The sequence below is a fragment of the Oncorhynchus gorbuscha genome, linkage group LG03 (genome assembly GCF_021184085.1).
Source record: "Oncorhynchus gorbuscha isolate QuinsamMale2020 ecotype Even-year linkage group LG03, OgorEven_v1.0, whole genome shotgun sequence".
NCBI lineage: Eukaryota > Metazoa > Chordata > Actinopteri > Salmoniformes > Salmonidae > Oncorhynchus > Oncorhynchus gorbuscha.
The window spans coordinates 72,511,260-72,534,643 of record NC_060175.1 but is presented as its reverse complement, the minus strand read 5'-3'; the positions used below and the strand labels follow the sequence as shown (position 1 = coordinate 72,534,643).

Below are 23,384 nucleotides of genomic sequence, written 5' to 3'. Positions count from 1 at the left end.
TAACACAAACTACTTCAAAGATGGAAGTTTCAAGACTAGTTGTATGAAACGATCAATAGAGCAGCCGGAATAAATTCAGGGTGAGTAGACAGGTAAAGATATTGGGCCTTTGGCTCCTTATTGGTCACTCATCAAGTTGAGGCACATGATGAGCTTTCGTGTCAGGCCTTTGAAGTCTTATTAAGAAGCGTATTAAAAGGGCCAGAAACAAACTACTTGGCAGGAGTCGGGACCCAGCAGCAACCCCCCAGCACTTCTATTCCAGACCCTTCCATAAAGACACGACGGGGCGTTTTCCCTTTTGCAGAGTAGAGTCTGGTTTGTTAGTTAGAGCCCTGGAGTTGGGGTTACAGAGTTGAAGCCACCGGCGCAGCGGGCGGGAGTTATAAACGGACCTATTTATAGTAGTAGACACCAGGGCAGAGAAATCTGATGCTGGTGTATCCTAGTGTGGAGAGATGGCGGGATGATGGAGAGAGCAGCTTAGAGAGGAAGCTCAAGGCTGACTTCCTGTGTGTCTTCCAAGGTAATGAGCACAGCCTTGTGGGTCATCCTGTTTGTTCAACCAGGCTTGTCATTGGCCCCACCACAGCTGGCTTGACCACAGGAGTCAACACCAGCTTGGCAGCAAGGGGAAATAAAGAGGATTTGATGGTTTCACCTTTAAGGAGGAAACCACAGACATATCCTCAGTCATATACTCACTGGCATGGGAAGGAACACTCAAGCACACACACAAATCAGATGAACCCCCTTACAAGTAAGTTATTTAGTGTGTGTGTGTGTGTGTGTGTGTGGCCAGGTTACAAAGGGGCTGCATCTCCAGATGTTTCCTATTATAGGTTATGGAGTATCAAATGTTTCAAAGTCATCCCTGAACCACTTCCATCTTTTCCACATGCGCACATGACAGACAGTGGTTATGACAGAGGTTATCACCCAGCTAATCAGAACATTAGAATAATACAGAGTTAAGGCCATGTAGATGTCCAGGGTTGAGTTAAGTTGGAGACCGTAGCAAATAGCAAAAAAGTCCTAGATGGTAAATATTCGTTAAACTTTGTTTAAAAACGTTCTCTCCCTACTGAACACGACCCAGGTCGGATGGAGGTTTGTGGGAGAAGCGTGTCGAGGTTTGGGTGGATATTATTGCCACTTTGTTTTTTGCAAGGCTCCAATGTTGTGACGAGTGGTCAAGATGCAAAAAGACATCTCATTTAAAAAAACACCAATCGTTGTAAAAGTTGCATCTCCTTTTTTTCTAATGTTTGCTTAAATGTTGTGGAAATCCCACACCACATCCACACAGGATGATGTCACTAACCATATTCATGCCATATCCTACATTTTGTAGGATAATGTCGGGAAAATCCGAGCTGATGTGAGCAGAAAAAACTAGTGCCGCACTCCAATTCTTCAGGGAGCTGATCAACGCAAATAAAGCACCGTACCATTTAACAAACATGAGTAGATACCAGTTACCACCAAAGACTGAAATTAAATTTCAAAGTGAGCTGTCCAAATGCAAAAGCATCGGTTCTACTAGTCCCCCCCAAAAAATTGGACTGGAGATCTGGAATGGCATTGTGGCGCAAAACGAATCCTGTTATCCCCACCCCCACCCAGCCAATTTGATATGCTCGCTGGCTTCGGTAATTGCCAAGAGATAAGGGACGCAGGTTAGAGATGACAAAAGCTCGATAAACATCTCTGAGTGTCATCCCGCTCGTACGTGTATCGATTGTGTGTTTGATGCAGACTAGTTGCAACACAAAAGGTGGGGGAAACAGAATCGATGATGAGAGCAATGGGGGGGGGGGTATTCTTTCATCGACCGCTGCGCCTCCATTTCACCCCAGCCTCTCTCATAACCAGCGTAGATTATGAACAAACAGCCAACCAACCGACCAAGTGTCTCTCAGAGAGGAGAAGCTGTGAGGCTCAGTGGTCAGTACAGTATCAGATTGCACTCTCAATCTCCCCCTCAACACCCCACCAAGGTGATCACTGACTCCCCATCTATCGGCTCAGGTGTCTTCAATGGGGGGATAGAGAGAGAGACTGGGGCTATCTTTACTAAAAACATATGGCCTCAGTCCTGGCCCATCTAACCCCCAGCCAGACAGTCCTTATCAACACCAGATTGGCTGTTTGACGACAAAAGCTTGGATTCCCGGCAGGGAGGGGAGAAGGGAGTAGCATAGCATTATCGGATTAGCCAGGATTGGAGCGAAACTGATTTTATGGATGTGTTGGAGACTTTCCACAATCCGCTGAGCCATTGATGCCACGCCATGGCCGTCACTAGATCAATGGACATTGGGTAGCATGCGAAGCACACAGGACACACATATATAGCCACATGCACTGCCACATGCACTCACACAAAACCGGGTGCCATGAAAATGAGTTTTACAACAGTTGTAAATAGTATTATCAGCCTTATCATTACAACAGCAGACAGTTGATTCTGCAATTGTCCAACTCCGTTGTTGAGGCATAAACGTACGTCTCTAGAGTCTAACCCCTGGAGTGATGTGAACGGGTTAGTGGAAAGCAGTGTGCTGCTGTTGGGGCGATCCACCCCCTGGCCCCATCTTCACCTGAGCAAGCATGGGTTAAATTAAGAGATGTTACATGATGTAATGGGAGGCAAGAGGCTGGGGTGAGGGTGAGGGGAAGTAGGGGGATGAGATTCAGACATTGCCTGTATGTTTGAGAAATACACAGAAGTTGGGAGTCATGGTGTGTGTTTAGTCCCCGGTTGCTTTACACCAGTTAATGAGGTTTGTTGACTGTTATGCAACGCTGCTCCACATAAAGTGAATAATAAATTGGGGATTAAACGTGAAGAGTATTGCCCATGAGGAGTTGTAGTCATACAGGTCTAAAAATGAACAGTCGATTAGTTTAATGCTTGTTCATTACTTACTCTACTTTCATAGAACCACCCCACCTTCATGTTCATGCATAGCCCCCTTCCATGTTCAGGCTCTCCATGGGAAGTGTGTAAGAGGACAAAATATTGAGTTCACCCCAGCACAGAATGCCTATCAATTGACTGACAGCCCTCTTTTCAAATGTGTAAAATCCATTGGGCACATGTCATCATTCTTTCCTGCCCTTGGATGCTTATCAATCACATGTGGTCATTTGTATCTTACAACTGTCTAAGGTCACATGATGGATCATATAGCAGGGTCTCCAAAACTTGGTCCTGGGTCCCCCAGCCCAGCCCTGGGTGCACGTTTTGTGTTTTCCCCTCACACTACATATCTGATTCAAATAACCAACTCATCATCATCAAGTTTGGATCATTTGAATCAGTTGTGTAGTGCTATGACAAAACCCAAAACGTGCACCCAAGAGGGGGGGGGGGGGGCAGGACCGAGCTCTGGAAACCCTGTCATTTGGCAGTTTGCAATGGCCATAGTTCAAGGTTAGGCTGTCATCATCCATCAACGAGGCCACCTGCACTGTGCATAGAGACGACGGCCCGGATAATGGGAGGAGACAACACAGGAGACTGGAAACAAAGAGATGACAAGGAGAGGTGACAAATTGAATTGCCACCTGCAGCTGGTCTAGACTCGAGCTTCGGGCACAGCGGTGTGTTCTCGGGTGACGCGTGAAAAATGAGCCCATTCATTATTCAGATGTGATTATAGAAAACGTGATACCTAACACTTAGTATGAAGTGATACACTGGCTCGCAATTATCAATGAATAAATGCACACCATTACTGTCGCGAATCAGCGGGAAACCAGGCTACATCATTTGAATTGCGCTTCTATTAAATTCACGGTTTCTACTGGGGTTTTATCAGAACTTACAAGATGAACAGACTGATGAATGAAGGCGGAAGATGTCCCAAAATCAACGGTGTTGTACTAGCCCAAGCCTGTGAAGTGCCCGTTCCCCCAACGGAAACACCATAAAAATGCAGCTAATCATTATTATGGACACCACTCTACAGGCTGCCATCAACAGAAGGGTGAACTGTCGCTACACATTAAGACCAAAAATTGGAATGTGATAAAAATGCATTCAGCCAGCCTAGCACAGCCAGCAGCAGCTGTAGAAAGCTGGCCATGACTTCACTTTCTGCAAGAGTGTTTGTTGCCAGCAATTTGTGATACAATGATACAACTGCTTGCCAACAGCTGAACAATATAAATATCCTGTCTGGCAAGTAGCCATGGGTTCAATTGAGGCAAAGAAAGAGCGATCAAAAACTTACCGATTGAAGGAAAAGCAATACCCGAACGTAATCCCTCTCGGTGTTCAAAATTTCATTTAAAACACAGAGCCTCAAGCGTTGCTGGCGGTCCGAATCTTTGGTGCCGTGAACACCGCCGTTATCATGTTGCCCGTCTTCTTCCATAATTTATATTTATCCAAAGAGTAGGAAAATAACACGTTCAATTTTTATTTATACTTGGTTCACTGCAAAAGTATTCCGAGTTAGTTGCCGTTTAAGTCCATTTTCAACACCGTATCTTCAAACCCCAATGCAATGATGCGCAATGCGTATAAACTTCAACAAAAGTAACAAAACAAAAACATGCGTCTTTATTCAGATTTTTTTTCTCTCTAGAAAAGAGAGACACTGCAATAAACGACGAATGACTGCTGATCGATTTGCGAGATCCGATTCTGCGACAAGAAAAATAACTTCAGCTGAGAATGTACAGCTCACAATAAAGACTGAGGATTGCTAAATCACATGTTCCCGAGATGGTTCGTTGTGTGTCAACATAAGTTTTGAGGAGACGACAGCACATGATGCAGGCAGCAGTAATTTCACAGACTCTCAGAAGGCAGTCTGAAAAGCGCTTGTTGTCCTCTTGGCTTCTGTGGGGAATGAGAGCAATGCAACAACGTGCCAGTGGTCGCTTTCAGAAGTGCAGCAGTGTAGGGACTGTCTTTACGTTAACATTGCGAATTTAATTAAGTTCAATATCAAATCATTCATTCTGCACCTCTTAATTAAATACACATGCCCAGTCATTCTTTCAATAAGGCTGCCTACTTATGTTTACTTTATGCATGGCACAAACCAGGCCTATTGAACAATTGATGGAACAGGCTGCAAATGAAGACAACTTTTTAATGGATTCAATTTAATATTTTAGAGGATTGTCATTATTATGACGAGGGTCTGAGAAACTATTTGCTACCACCAAGTTCCTACGGACTCGAGCACTGTAGTTGAACGCCAACAGCAGCAGTGTCCGATTTATAAATGTCAGCGCAAGGGGACCTCTTGTGGACTCATTCGTAGCACAGCACCAAACAATCCACTCATTCAGAGAACATGAAAAAGTGTGATTCAACTTTATTCCTCAGACACCATGTAAACAAAGGTTGGGGATCAAAAGGATTAAATGAAAAGATACGTTTTAATCAATGCAGGTTACATTCATTTTCCACTGTGATTCTCCCAGACAGTTGCATACATACATACATTTTGTTTTTGCCTTTTTAAAAGAGGAATGCAACAGACAAACCTCACAATTTCTTATATTTTACATATAATTCTTCCTTTCTGTACAACACAAGTTCTTAAATATTACCAAACGACAAATAAGTAATTCAGGATAAGATTAGCTATTGATTGTATGCAATTGCTTTGATTAATTAATATTCCATACTTTTGTTCCTTAACAAAAAAAAGGTAGGCTATGTGCAAAAGCACATACATTCATAAAACCATCAAAAAGTAAGACAATCTAATTAAATGATAGATTAAACATGTCGTAGACTATGGGGTCTATTTCAGACAAATAAATATCTATTCAAATTTTTTCCAGCTCCTGTGAAAAGTGTGTGTGTGTAAAACACTCCATAGTCTACATTGTCTGAATATTATATGCCCACAGGGAGTAATTGGTGCCTGTAACTGGATTTAGATGTAGCCTATTTCAAACAAGTCGTTTTGTTTTTATTCAAATTTGACGAATATTATTCACTGTCTTTTTTGGGGTCTTATCAATAGTAAATTGAATGTTGCTTTTTGACAACGTCTGGCATGTCCAATTGGATTGGATAACAAAATAAAAGAAATACACAACTTGAAGCAACCACATATTTAGCCAGGGAGCACCTCAACACATCTAGAACTTATTTATTTATCAAAACCCAGCCTTTTCGCACCACCGCCAGCTACTGTACCCATAATTCCCACTGTGAAAATAGCTAAAATATTTCTGACACACCCCTGGACCTATAGTGCTACCGCCCCATTGCGTTAAGTTTGTTAAAATAGACCCTAAGTCTTTTCGTCATTTACATTTCATAAGATAAAACTCTTCCTTGAGTATATCTCCAAACTGCAGACCACTGTAAAAAAAAAAAAAAGTTAAAAAAAAAATATATAAAAATGTGCTCAGTGCATAAAGATCAAATAAATATGTATGGAGGTTTATCCTTTTCAATCATTGCCATAAATAAATGCACATTATTACAGGCAGACAGTAAAGGGTTCGCTTCAGGGCTTTTAAAAGCACAGTAAGTAAACAAAAATCTGTAAACCAATTGCAATACGCAAAGTAAACTCACGATTGTATAGATGGAATAAAACTGTTAATTTGCAGTGAATATGAAAATCTGTTAATTCTAATCATTTTCTGATTCCTAATCACATGTAACTGTACTTGACCTTTCCTTAATACAACTAGCCTATCAGTCAACTTGCCATCCAATGAAACAAAGTGTATTTTCGCGTAACATTTTGTTTTAGAAGATGCGACAAAAAACAAAATAGATTTTGAGACAATCTCACACATTCAAAGAGACCAACAACTTTTCTCCATACACAAGGAAATGCATTTCTGATAAAGAAGAGCAATGCCTAGACACATCATCTGACAAAGTGTGCCTTCTTCAGAATGGAGAAGAACCATGTGCCATCAGCAGAAAGGAGAAGAACCGTATGCTCATCTTCCATCACTTCCATGTGTTGAATCACGCATACAGTATAGACATGCCGTTGCGTGGGATGGAGTGACTGATCTGATTAGACTTGCAGACGAGAGCAGAAACACCTCAGATGCAATGTCGACATCTGCAGTCTCACACAAACAGTGCAATATGACCTACACGTCAAAATGGTTCAGTGCCGGAACAAATAACACTGGTCCACTTCATTGTAAGAACAATATCTATGCAATCTATAAGTTAGTAGCTAACCAACATGAAAGGGATAGTTCACCACTACACCTTAAAACTGGTATGAAAACAGAAGAATTTAGATAAGGGAGTGAAGTACCCCTTTAAATGTCGTTGCTTATTTTCCCATGTTTTGAGACTCAGTAAATAAGCAGACCAATGCCTAATATTGCTGCAATGTTCAACTCCATTTTCTCAATGACATGGAAGACTTTGGACAGATACATGAGAGAATACTTTTTTTTTTTTTACGATCGTTTTTAGATAAGATGTAAACACTTTCAAAGTAATATATGGATCCATCGCGTATAATGTCTTGATCCAACTGCAGTTCACCAAATCTCTCACCACAACCACCCGCACGGTATCGGCCCAAATCCCAGAGTCTCTCCTTCCTCTCCCCATCTGTATCGATATGATACATGTAAAATGATCAAGTAACCCTATATTAGGAGTCTGGTCCATCTACATTTAGGGTACATATTCATTAAAAACAGAAACTCTAAAATGGAGAATTAAAAGGCCAATAACGTTGTCCACTCTTCATCACAATATTTAAAAAAGACCAAAAGTAGATTATCCTATTGCAAATTATAGAGCGTCAGAAACTGGTGCCACAAAGAATAGAGTAGACTGATAAGGATGTGCAGTATATTTTCAATGCCAAGTGTTCCGAGCTTAACTGGGGCTTAGTAGCCACCAAAAAGACAGGCTCAGATGTGTTCGTACTACAAATGTACTGCTTGCACCTGGTAACAATTTTTTTGACACTGCTCTCAACGTCAATGGCAGCGTTTGACATAAATAACAAAATAGAACTGTATAAATATAGAGAATCTGGGGCTGTGTGTGTGTGTGTGTGTGTGTGTGTGTGTGTGTGTGTGTGTGTGTGTGTGTGTGTGTGTGTGTGTGTGTGTGTGTGTGTGTGTGTGTGTGTGTGTGTGTGTGTGTGTGTGTGTGTGTGTGTGTGTGTGTGTGTGTGTGTGTGTGTGAGAGAGAGTGTGTGTCTGTTATTGTTTTTCAAAGGGAGGGGAGAGGTCAAAGGTGAACTGGCCTCCCCTCCCCCACGTCTTGGAAGAGTGAGGTGTAAAACTCGGGCTCCAGCTGCTTGTTGCGGTAGCGGTGCACAACGTCTGCAATCTTCTGCTTGCGCCGCACATGCGGCGGGCTGTAAGTCTCGCTCTCCAGTCGCTTCCGCCGGCACACGTTGATGACCGTCTGGCGCACCAGGAACCCTGGGTGAAAACAGCAAGTAGAATGTGACATAATGAGCCAAACAAAATAGGAGTGGAATTTAGTCATATTTGTAGTTTGTAATATCCCAGGGGCAGGATGACAAAACCGCCAACACGGCAATGGGTAGAGAAGGAAGCATAACATAAATGACTATAAGCCAGAGAGAGACCGTTGAAATTAATCTAGAGGTAGAAAGAGAGAGAAACAGAGAAATGAGAGATTAGAGAAAAAGAGATGATTTGGTCACCTAGTGCTCTGCGGCTGACCACCATGCCATCCACCAGGGGGATGACCATGTTGAACTTGCCCATGGCCCCGTGGAGCCTGACCCGGAACAGACCCGTCCTTAGGGGGTGGATGAAGATCAGGGGCATGTCCTTCTCCAGGAGCCCAGACCTGAAGAGGGGGAGAGTTGAAGTGGAGGAGGGAAAGAGGTGCAGAGAGAAAGTGGTGGGGTTTGAAGAAAGACATGACATTTCCATTCTATTCAACAGGAAATATGAGACTTGGTCTTCACTATCACAGTGTGATGCAAACTAACTTACTGAAAATGTGACACAGTGGATTTTAGAGTGGCCTAACTTTAATTTGACACAATATTGAAACACTTACTCAAGCTTAATTTACAATCGTTTTTGGTAAGTGTTTAGGGTTAGTGTTTGGTTGGGTGTGGGTCTTAGTAGCCTACCTGCAGGAAGTGCTGTTGTTCGCCTCCAAACCAGTACCGGTTTCCGCCAAGAGATCAGACAGAGGGAAGTTCTCTAGAGGAAAAACAACAACGGGGCCATTTGAGGGGAAACACCTTCAACAGTTTCTCACTTTGGTTTCTCACTTTCAAAAGGCAGGTCCTAACGGAACAGTAAAAAAATCATGAGTGGTCTCATAACATTGTACAAGGACAGACATCAGAAATGACAGGGAGCCATGATGACGTAAAGTGAAACTGTACTAGGGGACGCACAATGGTTTTTAGGGGAAGTTATCGGAGGTTGTTTACCGATGTCATCGTAGCGCTCCACCCAGACCACGAGCACCTTAGTCTCAGGCCCCAGGGGAGGGGCAGTCTTTCCTGTGGAGGACCTCTTAGTCTTCACCATAGAATTCTGCTAGAGGAGAGAGATATAAATACACAGGCATAGGGTTGTCGAGACTCCCTGAGAATTAATCTATTCCTCAAAAGAATGCAAGAAACCAGCATTCAAATATGTAAACTGTATCCAATGCATTAGTTTAAAAAGGGCCAATGCAGCCAGTTGGTAGAGCATGGCGTAAAACGTATGCACAGATGACTAAGTCGCTTTGGATAAAAGTGCCTGCTAAATGGTATATATTATTATTAATGTAGGATTGTGGGTTAATTACCCTTTGGGAAGCTGCTAGGTTGTCTGAGTGATTGGGGAAGAGCTCCAGTGTTAGCTTGGGTTGTTTTAGTAAACTAGGCAGGAGGTCTGTGTGTGTGTCCGCCTCCACTGTAGAGTCACTGTGCACCGAGGAATCTTCTGTAAACACAAAAACAGCTATCAGCCACCCAGGGATGGGCAAAACTGTATCTTCACATAGGCTGCATTAAAAAAGACATTACACAACAACAACAAAATCATCAAAGTTTGTCAGATGTTTTACACTTCAAAAGGGATCTACCATTAACATAAGACCACGTCCCAGGCCATCTGTTCTGCCACAATCCAAAATGAATGGAATAGGTAAGTGGACTCATCTTGACAGAGTACTTTCGAGGTCTGAAAACATCTGACAAACCTTAATGTAATGTCCCTTTAAGACAAAAATAAAATGACAATTTATATACGAGCATTTGTAAATGCTGACCGGAGTCTGTCAGCGATGGAACGACAAAGGCGATCTCAGTCAGAGCGTCAGCGTAGTAGAGCACCTTCTTCTCCCCGTTGAATACAGAACCTCCCGTGTCCCCCGGTGGAGCTGCCTCCTCTATGGCGACAGAGTAAAATATGAAACATTACACACCTCGTCTGAGATATAGAATTAGAATAAGAAAATGTGTACTATGGCTCGGGCAAAACAAGACATATATTGGCTATCACCCTGGCTTTATGAAGCATTACCTATTCACCCTGACCGAGACATAGAATTACAATAATAATCTTTGTTATGCTGTTTCTATAGCCTGAGTCAACCAAGACATTGCCCTGGCTTTAGCTCAGCGAGCGAACACCTTCAATGGTGAATGTGTCACACTGACAATATACGCCCGGATCTTCATCTTTTTACTTTTTACTGAGACCCATGCACATGTTTTAGCTTTCAAAGCTAATCCCCCGAGATGCACCAATACCCTGGGTTCCATGTCGGTTACGACCCCTGGGGTGAGTGGCACACCTATCTGTTGTGAGTCATTGTCGCTGCTGTAGGAGTTAAGGGACCAGCTGGTGTCCAGGTGTCCGGTCCAGCCGGGGTGCCGTCCCACATCCACGGGCCAGCCCAGAGAAAGCAGGAACTCCAGGAAGTGGGGCTGGACGCTGGACGACGTCTCCACGTTCCTCAGGATCTACCAATTACAATGTATCATTCACACAGTGGGTCAGGATCTACCAATCACAATGCATAACACAGTGGATCAATACAAACATAGTGTAAACTGGCATGAGAAAATTAATCAAAAGTAAAGTTCTCACCTCGTGGCTGGTTTTCTGTCCCGCCCTCACGTAAAACACAAAGACAGTGTCAAAAGGTCGGCATGGCAACAGGTCCAAGTAGGCGATGTCATCAAAGAACCCTGGCATTGAGGACTCCAGTCCGATGAGGTGAGGGGGTAAACGGCTGTTGCCCGGTTCCTGAAGTAAGAGAGTCAGTACAACGTGAACAGGTCATGCTTTAGAGCTATGGCCCCTTTTCAATCAAACCCAGAAACTGGATTTTGCGATAGGTGAAGGCAAGACGGTAGCTGACAGAAGGCTAGGCAGAGAGACCAAACATGGAATTAAGATAAAATTATAACATTTTCCATAAACAACAGTGGCCAACCACTGACAAACTACAGTTCCCAACCACTGACATAAACTTCAGTTCTGAACACTATGAAACGACAGTTCCAAACCTTCAGTGCCTCTAGAGATAGGAAGCCGAAGTGAGAGAGGAAGAGGCGGGCTGTCTGGAACTCCTGGGCGGGCAGAGGGGGTTTGCAGTCAGTCAGGGGGTCTGGGAATGACTTGGAACTCCAGACGTCCTCGCTGTGGCGCTCCAGGGAACACTCATACTCAATCTGCTTGGCCATCATGCTGCGCAGCCTATCATGCTGCATCCCCAGCTGAGAGGAGGACGGACAAGGTCAAGTTTGTGTGACTATAAGGATGCAAAGCACTCACCAGGGTTAGGTTAAATTGGATTTAAATTCAGGAAGTAAACTGAAATTCCTGAATTGTGACCCGATTCAGGAAACTAGTCGCATGTCGCAGGTCACGACTTCACAGGAGACAGTTATAAATAAAAAATAAATAAAAAAATGTGTTTTTTAGCAGAAATGCCTTCTCGAACATGTGAACTTTGATGTGCCTAAATAACAAACATGTATGTCATCTGTAAATACGAATAACAATATTTAAATTATGAGCCTTGTTGGTTAAGCCACAGAAAAAGACAACAACTTTCCCACTAGCCATGATTGGCTGAGGTAATGAGCGGGCTGGACATGCAGAGAGAGGAGAGAGGATTGATCTGCCATATAGATAGACAGAACCTATTTGAGCTGGTCGGTCTGTGTTGGTAATCCTGTCGAATGCAGCCTTTTTTAAATGGAGTGTGTAGTGGAGCTGCATAAGTGTTGCTCTTCACTTTCTGGAGGATTAAGTTTTGAAATCTGCGGTGGAGAAAACATCTGCCACCGGATTACATCTTCAAACTAAGGGCAATTGTGGCATGGCATTCGTGACAGGGAAACGCGTCCATCACTCATGATGATGTATACAGGTAAAATAGGCTAGCATTAGCTAGCTAATTTCTCAGATGTTGCACGTTTCTCATTTTCACAGGAAGTGGTTTTAATTCAAGCTAAAGTTTATTGTTAGCTAGCTAGCTAACATTAGCTGGCTGCCTATCTGATATTATTTGTATCCCAGAGCCATTTGCTTTTCTAGTTCGAGCCGAATGTTAGCTAGATAACATTCAACCTGGATGGTTAGCTCCCAGCATATTCATGCAGGGTAGTAAACGGCATGATTTGCCACTGTGTTAATTGTTGTTTAACTAGCTAACCTTAGCAGTCATTAGCTAACGTTACGTGATGTGTGTGATCTTACACGTTGTTTACCTAGCAAGGTTCATTGTTTACCTAGCTAGCTAGCTACAGTGGGGCAAAAAAGTATTTAGTCAGCCACCAATTGTGCAAGTTCTCCCACTTTAAAAGATGAGAGACTGTAATTTTCATCATAGGTACACTTCAACTATGACAGACAAAATGAGAAAAAGAAATTCCAGAAAATCACATTGTAGGATTTTAATGAATTTATTTGCAAATTATTGCACAATTGGTGGCTGACTAAATACTTTTTTGTCCCACTGTACATCTTAAGCTAGGGTTAGAGCGTTGGACTAGTAACCGGAAGGTTTCAAGTTCAAACCCCCGAGCTGACAAGGTACAAATCTGTTCTGTCTGCCTGTTCTGTCGTTCTGCCCGTGAACAGGCAGTTAACCCACTGTTCCTAGGCTGTCATTGAAAATAAGAATTTGTTCTTAACTGACTTGCCTAGTTAAATAAAGGTAAAATAAATCAAATAAAGTGTACAACACCCGATGAATATGGCCGGTGTCAGTAAACGTTGCAAAAAGGCGTAATGAAATTGTTGCTAGCAGAGCTGCTCAGGCTGTTTTCATTTTATCCAGAGGTAAACAAATCATCGGCCAGAGCATCAAGTTTGTGCTCTAAACGCTCCGCGAGCGAAACGAGATGGGTGGGGCTAAAGCTTAAGAGGGTTTGAACAATGCTGAATGGGTGTAGACAAAGAGCTCTTCACTTGATACCAAAACATGCAAAGGCCATTTTCTCAAAAGTGAGTTTACAATTTTATCAACATTCAAATCAGAATTACTTTCCCATTGTTCCTCAAAAATGCAGTGTGATATACCATTTTGTAGCAGTCTCTACTTTTATCCAATGTAAAAAACAAAATGTAAAATGTTGCAACATAAAACCGAATCCAGGTGGTGAGTCACAATGTAAATGAAATTGACCCCAATCCTGACACACACTCAAATCTCACATTGTATAAGGTTTGTAAATATATTAGTATATGTACCTGAAACTGTACCCACCCTATAATCTTAAACAATGTAAGTAAACCAAGTTCTGCCACAACCATACCTCTACCAAAACCACTGAAATCAAGAACAGATCGATGTTAGTCTAAGGGCTCTATTAATATCTGAGTGGCATAAATAAGGCAAAACAACATTGTTCTGGCTTTGATATAATAGAGCCCCCAGTAACCCAGATTAGATAGTTAAGGAGTAACATAATGTGAGTATTCTCCATTTTCCACCCATCAGTGATCTGGTTAACATTTGACCTGCCTCAGACTCCTGAAAGATGGGACAACTTACGTGTGGGTGATTATTCTTCAGTGTGTATGTCACACTCGCTTCATCCTGTCAGTTCATAGAAGACACTTGACTCCACAACAACAATATACCCAAATAATATTAAGTCTCCAAAAACACCTTTTACTCTCTTTATGCTCTGTGCCAAATTTTCTCTTAAAAAGTCATTCACTTTAGAAATAGCTTATATTGCACTACATTTTATCACTGATAAGGACTGTGTTCAAATACACTCACCTACCCTCCTCTACTTGCATTCTTTCCTTCCTTCATGACAATGGATAGTTGAAAGAACTGGATAGGTGAAAGAACTAACATGAAAATCTATCAAGGTACTTTCAAATTGTTAGTCTTGAAGGAGAGGATAAGAAAGGTAGGATTATCAAGAGTTTTGGCACTTTCCCCAATGGTATCCTAACTATTGGGATCATGGTGCGGTTCGGTCCATCTCACCTCTTTGTTAACGATGTCGTCCAGGTCTGGGATGCTGACGTCGGCTTTGACCAGGGGGATCTTGTCCACCTCCTCAGGGAAGGGCCTCTGCTTGACAGTGTAGCGAATCCCCACGTCATTGTTAGGCGCTGGGCGGCCCTCAGGGACAAACACCTGCTGTAGGAGAGCAAGGAATTATTATATACACAGTTGTTTTAGTTTTAATAACAGTGGTGTATTCTTTACTGTTTAGTATTAGTATTAACTGCTGGTGTAAACAGCTACCAAAAAGATGGGATGTGTGTGTGGTAGATATATACATAAATAAAAACTCAGCAAAAAAAAAAAAAAAAAAGTCCCCTTTTCAGGACCCTGTCCTTCAAAGATCATTCATAAAAATCCAAATAACGTCATAGATCTTCATTGTAAAGGGTTTAAACCCTGCTTCCCATGCTTATAATTAATGAACATGCATTTGTGGAACGGTAGTGAAGACACTAACAGCTTACAGACGGTAGGCAATTAAGGTCACAGTTATGAAAACTAAGGACACTAAAGAGGCCTTTCTACTGACTCTGAAAAACACCAAAAATAAGATGCCCAGGTTCCCTGCTCATCTGTGTGAACGTGCCTTAGGAATGCTGCAAGGAGGCATGAGGATGCAGATGTGGCCAGGGCAATAAATTGCAATGTCCGTACTGTGAGACGCCTAAGACAGCGCTACAGGGAGACAGGATAGACAGCTGATCGTCCTCGCAGTGGCAGACCAGGTGTAACAACATCTGCACAGGATCGGTACATCCGAACATCACACCTGCAGGACAGGTACAGGATGGCAACAACAACTGCCCGAGTAACACCAGGAACGCACAATCCCTCCATCAGTGCTCAGACTGTCCGCAATAGGCTGAGTGAGGCTGGATTGAGGGCATGTAGGCCTGTTGTAATGCAGGTCCTCACCAGACATCACCGGCAATAATGTCGCTGGACCAGACAGGACTGGCAAAATGTGCTCTTCACTGACGAGTCGCAGTTTTGTCTCACCAAGGGTGATGGTCGGATTCGCATTTATCGTCAAAGGAATGAGCGTTACACTGTACTCTGGACCGGGATCGTTTCGGAGGTGCAGGGTATGTCATGGTCTGGGGCGGTGGGTCACAGCATCATCGGACTGAGCTTGTTGTCATTGCAGGCAATCTCAATGCTGTGCGTTACAGGGAAGTCATCCTCCTCCCTCATGTGGTACCCTTCCTGCAGGCTCATCCTGACATGATCCTCCAGCATGACAATGCCACCAGCCATACTGCTCGTTCTATGCGTGATTTCCTGTAAGACAGGAATGTCAGTGTTCTGCCATGGCCAGCGAAGAGCCCGGATCTCAATCCCATTGAGCACGTCTGGGACCGGTTGGATCGGTTGGTGAGGGCTAGGGCCATTCCCCCCAGAAATGTCCGGGAACTTGCAGGTGCCTTGGTGGAAGGCAAGAACTAGAACTTGATTTTGACCCCCCCCCCTTTGTTCAAGGACACATTATTCAATTTCTGTTTGTCACATGTCTGTGGAATATGTTCAGTTTATGTCTCAGTTGTTGAATCTTATGTTCATACAAATATTTACACGTTGTAAGTTTCCTGAAAATAAACGCAGTTGACAGTGAGAGGACGTTTCTTTTTTTGCTGAGATTATATATACAGATTATATATACACACACAAAGTGGCTTGCGAAAGTATGAACCCCCTTGGCATTTTTCCTATTTTATTGCCTTTACAACCTGGAATGAAAAAAATAAAAATTTGGGGGGGGGGGGGTGGTTGGCACATCTAGCCACTAGGATTTTTGCCCATTCTTCAAGGCAAAACTGCTCCAGCTCCTTCAAGTTGGATGGGTTCCGCTGGTGTAGAGCAATATTTAAGTTATACCACAGATTCCGAATTGGATTGAGGTCTGGGCTTGACTAGGCCATTCCAAGACATTTAAATGTTTCCCCTTAAACCACTCGAGTGCTGCTTTAGCAGTATGCTTAGGGTCATTGTCCTGCTGGAAGGTGTATCTCTGTCCCAGTCTCAAATCTCTGGAAGACTGAAACAGGTTTCCCTCAATTTCTCTGTATTTAGCGCCATCCATCATTCCTTCAATTCTGACCAGTTTCCCAGTCCCTGCTGTTGAAAAACATCCCCACAGCATGATGCTGCCACCACCATGCTTCACTGTTCTCAGGGTGATGAGAGGTGTTGGGTTTGTGCCAGACAGTGTTTTTCTTGATGGCCAAAAAGCTAGATTTTAGTCTCATCTGACCAGAGTACCTTCTTCCATATGTTTGCTTATTTTCTTCTTTAAGCAATGGCTTTTTTCTGGCCACTCTTCCATAAAGCCCATCTCTGTGGAGTGTATGGCGTAAAGTGGTCCTATGGACCGATAGTCCAATCTTTGCAGCTCCTTCAGGATTATCTTTGGTCTCTTTGTTGCCTCTCTGATTACTGCCCTCCTTGCACCTGGTCTGTGAGTTTTGGTGGGCTGCCCTCTCTTGGCAGGTTTGTTGTGGTGCCATATTCTTTCAATTTTTTAAAATAATGGATTTAATGGTGCTCCATGGGACCTTCAAAGTTTCTGAATTTGTTTCATAGCCCAACCCTGATCTGTACAACTCTCCACAACTTTGTCCCTGACCTGTTTGGAGAGCTCATTGGTCTTCATGGTGCCACTTGCTTGGTGGTGCCCCTTACTTAGTGGTGTTGCAGACTCTGGAGCATTTCACTTCACCAATTTGGACAATTTTGTGTATGTCCATTACATGAAATCCAAGTAAAAATCAATTTAAATTACAGGTTGTAATGCATCAGAATAAGAAAAACACCAAGGGGGATGAATATTTTTGCAAGGCAATCTGTGTGTGTGTGTGTGTGCGTGTGCGTGTGCGTGTGCGTGTGCGTGTGCGTGTGCGTGTGCGTGTGTGTGCGTGCGCGTGTGCGTGCGTGCGTGTGTGTGTATATATATATATAATAAAATGAGTTAGGCTGTCTTGTACACATTCACAGCATGCAGTGTATAGACAAAATATAGATCAGAGTTCGTAAAAAATAAAAAAAAAATAAAAGGAGAGTAGTCTAATCTTGACAGCTTCAGATGGTGCCTGCTCTTGGTGAAGGCCTCTATTTTGCTGTTGGATGGTGTTGCTGGAGTTGGCTCCATTAGTTTAGTATGCTAGCACACTCACAGTACGGTGTGAGTGTGTAAAACTGGCAGACCAAGGTGGCACAGTGGGCCAACTCCTCTCACCCTCTGGTTGGCCCGTGCTCCTCTGGGCTGGTGGAAGAGTTGCATCGTCCAAGCGTGTCGGCCGGCCATGCCCCGGATTAGGACCGTCACTGACGGGCTGGGGTCTGAGAAGACAGCAGAAGCAGTTACACCGGGCTCCCAATGAACGTGGAAACCAACTACTAGTTTGAGCCTAAATTGCCACCCGACTAGCCACCTGCCACTGAGATGCCTACTCACTGTCATAAGACACTATCCTATTAGCATTTATGTATCAGTCTCAGTACTGTTCACTTTACAAGATGAGTCAAATTGAGTAACACAAACACCAAATACAACAATATTACAAACTGCAAATAAATATAAAGAACGACAAGAATCATAAAGGACAACGTTACTAAAGCAATAATACATGAGTGGGCGTGAATTATTGTGGTTATAAACAAGGCTGCGATGCGGTCTTCGCCTCGTACCGTCTACCACCACAGCCGTGCTAGTACCACAGTAAATCATAACCAACGTGAATTATTGCTTTAGAAAACGGTTTTACACGCACCACACTCACTCTGCTCATTGCCCAGTGGCTGCTCCAGCATGGCCAGGATGACCGAGTTGTCCAGGACAAAGTAGCGGAAGTTGCTGGGCCCTGTGGCGCTGAGCCGGGCGTAGCGGATCAGAGTGTCCTCGTTTAGCAGGCTGCAGGTAGAGGCCGGGCCGCTTGGGGATGGGAAGGCCCCCAGGACCTGCATAATACTGGACAACAACAAGAGAGGGAGGGGAGGGACAGATAGTGATTTCAAAGAGTAGACTGATCCCCAGATGGGACCATCAAACAATAATTTGTGTGATTAGTTATTAATGGACCATGTGAAATTCTGAGCATAAATGCAGTCATTTCTTTTAGAGCACACTGTAGCAAAACCTTTTAAATCAGAACAAAAATAAGCATTTCTTATTGGACAAGTATGGGTAGTCCCAACCTGTATCAACCACTTTCCTTCCAGTTGGTGTCTAATGAACACATCCAAGGTGTTTAGTGCATTGTGCTGGATTTAGAGCCTCACCAGGAAAGGGTGGCCTCTGCTGCATCCTTGACCCTCATGGAGGCGGGGTTGTGCTCCTTCTCTCCCTTGTGTCTCACCTCCTGCTCCTGTTTGGACTTGCTGCCTGAGATACCCAGCTCTACAATTTCCAATACCTCCATCAGACAGTCCTGACAGAAACGCATGTCAAACACAGGCATCACGCTACACATATTTAACTCCACATACACTACCGTTGAAAAGTTTGGGGTCACTTAGAAATGTCCTGGTTTTGGAAAGAAAAGCACATTTTTTGTCCATTTAAAATAACATCAAAATGATCAGAAATACAGTGTAGACATTGTTAATGTTGTAAATGACTATTGTAGCTGGAAACAGCAGAGATTTAATGGAACTCCTGTGTTCCAATGGTATGATGTTAGCTAATCCAAGTGTATAATTTTAAAAGGCTAATTGATCATTAGAAAACCCTTTTGCAATTATGTTAACACAGCTGAAAACTGTTGTTCTGATTAAAGAACCAATAAAACTGGCCTTCTTTAGACTAGTTGAGTATCTGGAGCATCAGCATTTGTGGGTTCGATTACAGGCAAAAAAATGTCCAGAAACAAAATAACTTTCTTCTGAAACTCGTCAGTCTATTGTTGTTCTGAGAAATGAAGGCTATTCCGTGTGAGAAATTGCAACGCTGTGTACTACTCCCTTCACAGAACAGCGCAAACTGTCTCTAACCAGAATAGAAAGAGGAGTGGGAGGACCCAGTGCACAACTGAGCAAGAGGACAAGTACATTAGTGTGTCTAGTTTGAGAAACAGACCCCTCACAAGTGCTCAACTGGCAGCTTCATTAAATAGTACCCGCAAAACACCAGTCTCAACGTAAACAGTGAAGAAGCGACTCTGGGATGTTGGCCTTCTAGGCAGAGTCGCAAAGAAAAAGACATATCTCAGACTGGCCAATGAAAATGAACACAGAAGAACACAGACACTGGACAGAGGAACTCTGCCTAGAAGGCCAGCATCCTGGAGTCTCCTGGATGCTGGCCTTCTAAACAGAGTTGCAAAGAAAAAGCCATATCACACACTGGACAAAAAAAAAGAAAATATTAAGATGGGAAAAAGAACACAGACACAGGACAGAGGAAGATTGGATAAAAGTGTTATGGACAGACAAATCGAAGTTTGAGGTGTTCGGATCACAAAGAAAAACATTTGTGAGACGCAGAAATGTCAAGCATGGTGGAGGCAATGTGATGGACTGGGGGTGCTTTGGTGGTGTTAAAGTGGGAGATTTGTACAGGGTAAAAGGGATCTTGAAGAAGGAAGGCTATCGCTCCATTTTGCAACGCCATGTCATACCCTGTGGACGGCACTTAATTGGAGCCAATTCCCTCCTACAACAGGACAATGACCCAAAGCACAGCTACAACCTATGCAAGAACTGTTTAGGGAAGAAGAAGTCAGCTAGTATTCTGTCTATAATGGAGTAGCCAGCACAGTCACCGGGTCTCAACCCTGTTGAGATGTTGTGGGAGCAGCTTGACTGTATGGTACATAAGCAGTGTCCATCAAGCCAATCCAACTTGTGGTAGGGGCTTTTGGAAGCATGGGGTGAAATCTCTTCAGAATACCTCAACAAATTGAAAACTAGAATGCCAGGTCTGCAAGGCTGTAATTGCCGCAAATGGAGGATTCTTTGACAAAAGCAAAGTTTTAAGGACACTATTATTTCAATTAAAAATCATTATTTACAACCTTGTCAACATCTTGACTATATTTCCTATTCATTTATGTTTTCATGGAAAACAATGACATTTCTAAGTGACCACAAACTTGTAAACGGTAGTGTATACAAAATGTTATTCTTCTCTAAAATCCACTGTAACACAAAGCATATTGCAATTTGGCACATTGCTGTTGAATAAAACACAATGGACCCTTTTACTGTGTAAAAGTTCAGTTATGACACATTTTTCATTAGTCATTTAGCAGAACCTATTATCCAGAGCTACTTGCAGTAAGTGCATCCCACTAGGTTAAGCAGGGGGGAAAACAACCACATATCTCAGTTATTGCAAGTGTTAAACTTATGATATGGTGGGTAGTTTAGTGTTAGCACAGTTAGGCAACACACTACCACACACCATACCCAGGTGGCAGCACCAACCGGGTCAGTGGCGGGTGTTATACCTTATTAAGCCCATAGGTGGAGGCAATGGGGAGAAGAATAGTGCAGAGCCAGGAGGCTGCAGGTTTTTATTTTCTTGGTGGCCATGTGGCCTTTGGTTTTGGGTTGAATCATTAGTTTGGGATATGTCCTTTTTAGTATACATTTGAAGTCGGAGGTTTACATTACCATAGCCAAATACAAATACAATTAAACTCAGTTTCACAATTCCTGACATCTAATCCTAGTAAAAATTCCCTGTCTTAGGTAAGTTAGGATCACCACTATTTTAAAAACGTGAAATGTCAGAATAGTAGAGAGAATGATTTATTTCAGCTTGTATTTATTTCATCACATTCCCAGTGGGTCAGAAGTTTACATACGCTCAAGTATTTGGTAGCATTTCCTTTCAATCGTTTAACATGGGTCAAACGTTTCAGGTAGCCTTCCATAAGCTTCCCACAATAAGTTGGGTGAATTTTGGCCCATTCCTCCTGACAGAGCTGGTGTAACTGAGTCAGGTTTGTAGGCCTCCTTGCTCGCACATGCTTTTTCAGTTGTGCCAACAAATTTTCTGTAGGATTGAGGTCAGGGCTTTGTGATGGCCACTCCAATACCTTGACTTTGTGGTCCTTAAGCTATTTTGCCACAACTTTGGAAGTATGCTTGTACATTTGGAAGACCCATTTGCGACCAAGCTTTAACTTGCTGACTGATGTCTTGAGAGGTTGCTTCAATATATCCACATAATTTTCCTACCTCATGATGCCATCTGTTTTGTGAAGTGTCCCTCCTGCAGCAAAGCACCCCCACAACATGATGCTGCCACTCCCGTGCTTCACGGTTGGGATGGTGTTCTGCGGGTTGCAAGCCTCCTCCTTTTTCCTCCAAACATAACGATGGTCATTATGGCCAAACAGCTATATTTTTGTTTCATCAGACCAGAGGACATTTCTCCAAAAAGTACTATCTTTGTCCCCATGTGCAGTTGCAAACCATAGTCTGGCTTTTTTATGGCAGTGGCTTCGATCTTGCTCAGCAGCCTTTCAGGTTATGTCAATATAGGACTTGTTTTACTGTGGATATAGATACTAATGTACCGGTTTCCTCCAGCATCTTTACAAGGTCCTTTGCTGTTGTTGGGATTGATTTGCACTTTTCTGCACCAAAGTACGTTCATCTCTAGGAAACAGAACGCATCTCCTTCGTGAGGGGTATGATGGCTGCGTGGTCCCATGGTGTTTATACTTGCGTACTATTGTTTGTAAAGATTAACGTGGTACCTTCAGGCGTTTGGAAATTGCTCCCAAGGACGAACCAGACTTGTGGAGGTCTACAATTTTTTATTGTCCCATGATGTCAAGCAAAGAGGCACTGAGTTTGAAGGTAGGCCTTGAAATACATCCACAGGTTCACCTCCAATTGACTCAAATTATGTCAATTAGCCTATCAGAAGCTTCTAAAGCCATGACATAATTTTCTGGAATTTTCCAAACTGTTTAAAGGCACAGTCAACTTCTTTTATGTAAACGTCTGACCCACTGGAATTGCGATACAGTGAATTATAAGCAAAATAATATCTGTAAACAATTGTTGGAAAAATTACTTGTGTCATGCACAAAGGAGATGTCCTAACCAACTTGCCAAAACTATAGTTTGTTAACAAGAAAATTGTGGAGTGCTTGAAAAACAAGTTTAGTGTATGTAAACTTCCGAATTCAACTGTATATGTATATCGGACACCATTTTGAACAAACAATAATACACTTGGGCTAGCTGGCTCTGGACCTGATGTAAGGTTGCAGTCTCCTGGGCACATGTACATACAACGCAGTTCTCATACACTGATTTCTCACATACACACCTTAAATCAGGTTACGGACCCCTAGAATTAGCGAGGGTATCAATATTGGCAAGCTACTTATTAGTTTCAAAACACAAGGAGACGCTCCTTTAAAATAGCAGCTATCAGCAGAATCAGTGCCAGGAAGAAAACATGTGCAGGTGTGAGCGCAAGAAAACACAAGGACTTTTTTCCACCCTACTGTCCAGATGACATATGGCCATCTGCTGAATCATTTTACAATCTGGTTTGGAATCCAGTCTAGACTGAGGTGACCGACCTTCTCATCCAGCATGTCTGGGTGCTCGGTCAGCCACACACACAGACACTGGAAGGCTGCTACGATCATGGAGTGGAGGTCTCTGGAGTGAAGGGGGGCCGGCCGGCTGCATTGGTACACGATGTAACCACACACTGAGCTGACGGCACGCTTACGGTCCGCAGAGTCCACACACGCCTTCACCTGAGGACACAGAGCCAGAAACACACTTTAGATGTGCATGTACAGTGGGTTGGGTGGATACTAAATCTTAATCAACTCCTTTTCAATGTGTTATCTTTTTATTGAGGGTTATCCCTTGCAGAAGAGTGTTTTACAGCTGGGTGGAAGTTGGGTAGTGGCTGGGTCTGGTGTGGTGGACTGGTGTTAAGTCTCAGCATGTGCCGTGG

General features: G+C 43.1%; 2 protein-coding genes across 4 annotated transcripts in view; both read right to left on the bottom strand.

Annotated features, from left to right (window-relative positions):
• The window catches only part of LOC124031857 (phosphatidylinositol 3,4,5-trisphosphate-dependent Rac exchanger 1 protein-like), a 116,626-nt gene extending 111,750 nt beyond the window's left edge, over positions 1-4,876 (bottom strand). The window contains exon 1 of the mRNA XM_046343626.1: positions 4,242-4,876. Within this exon, the coding sequence (XP_046199582.1) occupies positions 4,242-4,385 (144 nt within the window). The 5' untranslated portion in view covers positions 4,386-4,876. The remainder of the gene's footprint in view (positions 1-4,241) is intronic.
• A 448-nt stretch (positions 4,877-5,324) lies between these two features.
• LOC124031856 (ral GTPase-activating protein subunit beta-like) overlaps positions 5,325-23,384 on the bottom strand; it is a 40,566-nt gene continuing 22,506 nt past the window's right edge. The window contains exons 17-30 of one of the 3 annotated variants that reach the window (XM_046343623.1): positions 22,996-23,178; positions 18,728-18,876; positions 18,229-18,416; positions 17,685-17,788; positions 14,429-14,584; positions 11,481-11,690; positions 11,059-11,217; positions 10,763-10,931; positions 10,235-10,354; positions 9,770-9,906; positions 9,405-9,513; positions 9,096-9,168; positions 8,655-8,803; positions 5,325-8,406 (exon numbers count right to left, since the gene is read on the bottom strand). In XM_046343623.1, coding sequence (XP_046199579.1) covers positions 8,210-8,406; positions 8,655-8,803; positions 9,096-9,168; positions 9,405-9,513; positions 9,770-9,906; positions 10,235-10,354; positions 10,763-10,931; positions 11,059-11,217; positions 11,481-11,690; positions 14,429-14,584; positions 17,685-17,788; positions 18,229-18,416; positions 18,728-18,876; positions 22,996-23,178 — 2,103 coding nt within the window. In that variant the 3' untranslated portion in view covers positions 5,325-8,209. The remainder of the gene's footprint in view (positions 8,407-8,654; positions 8,804-9,095; positions 9,169-9,404; positions 9,514-9,769; positions 9,907-10,234; positions 10,355-10,762; positions 10,932-11,058; positions 11,218-11,480; positions 11,691-14,428; positions 14,585-17,684; positions 17,789-18,228; positions 18,417-18,727; positions 18,877-22,995; positions 23,179-23,384) is intronic. The other 2 variants (XM_046343624.1, XM_046343625.1) reach the window with 2 other exon arrangements.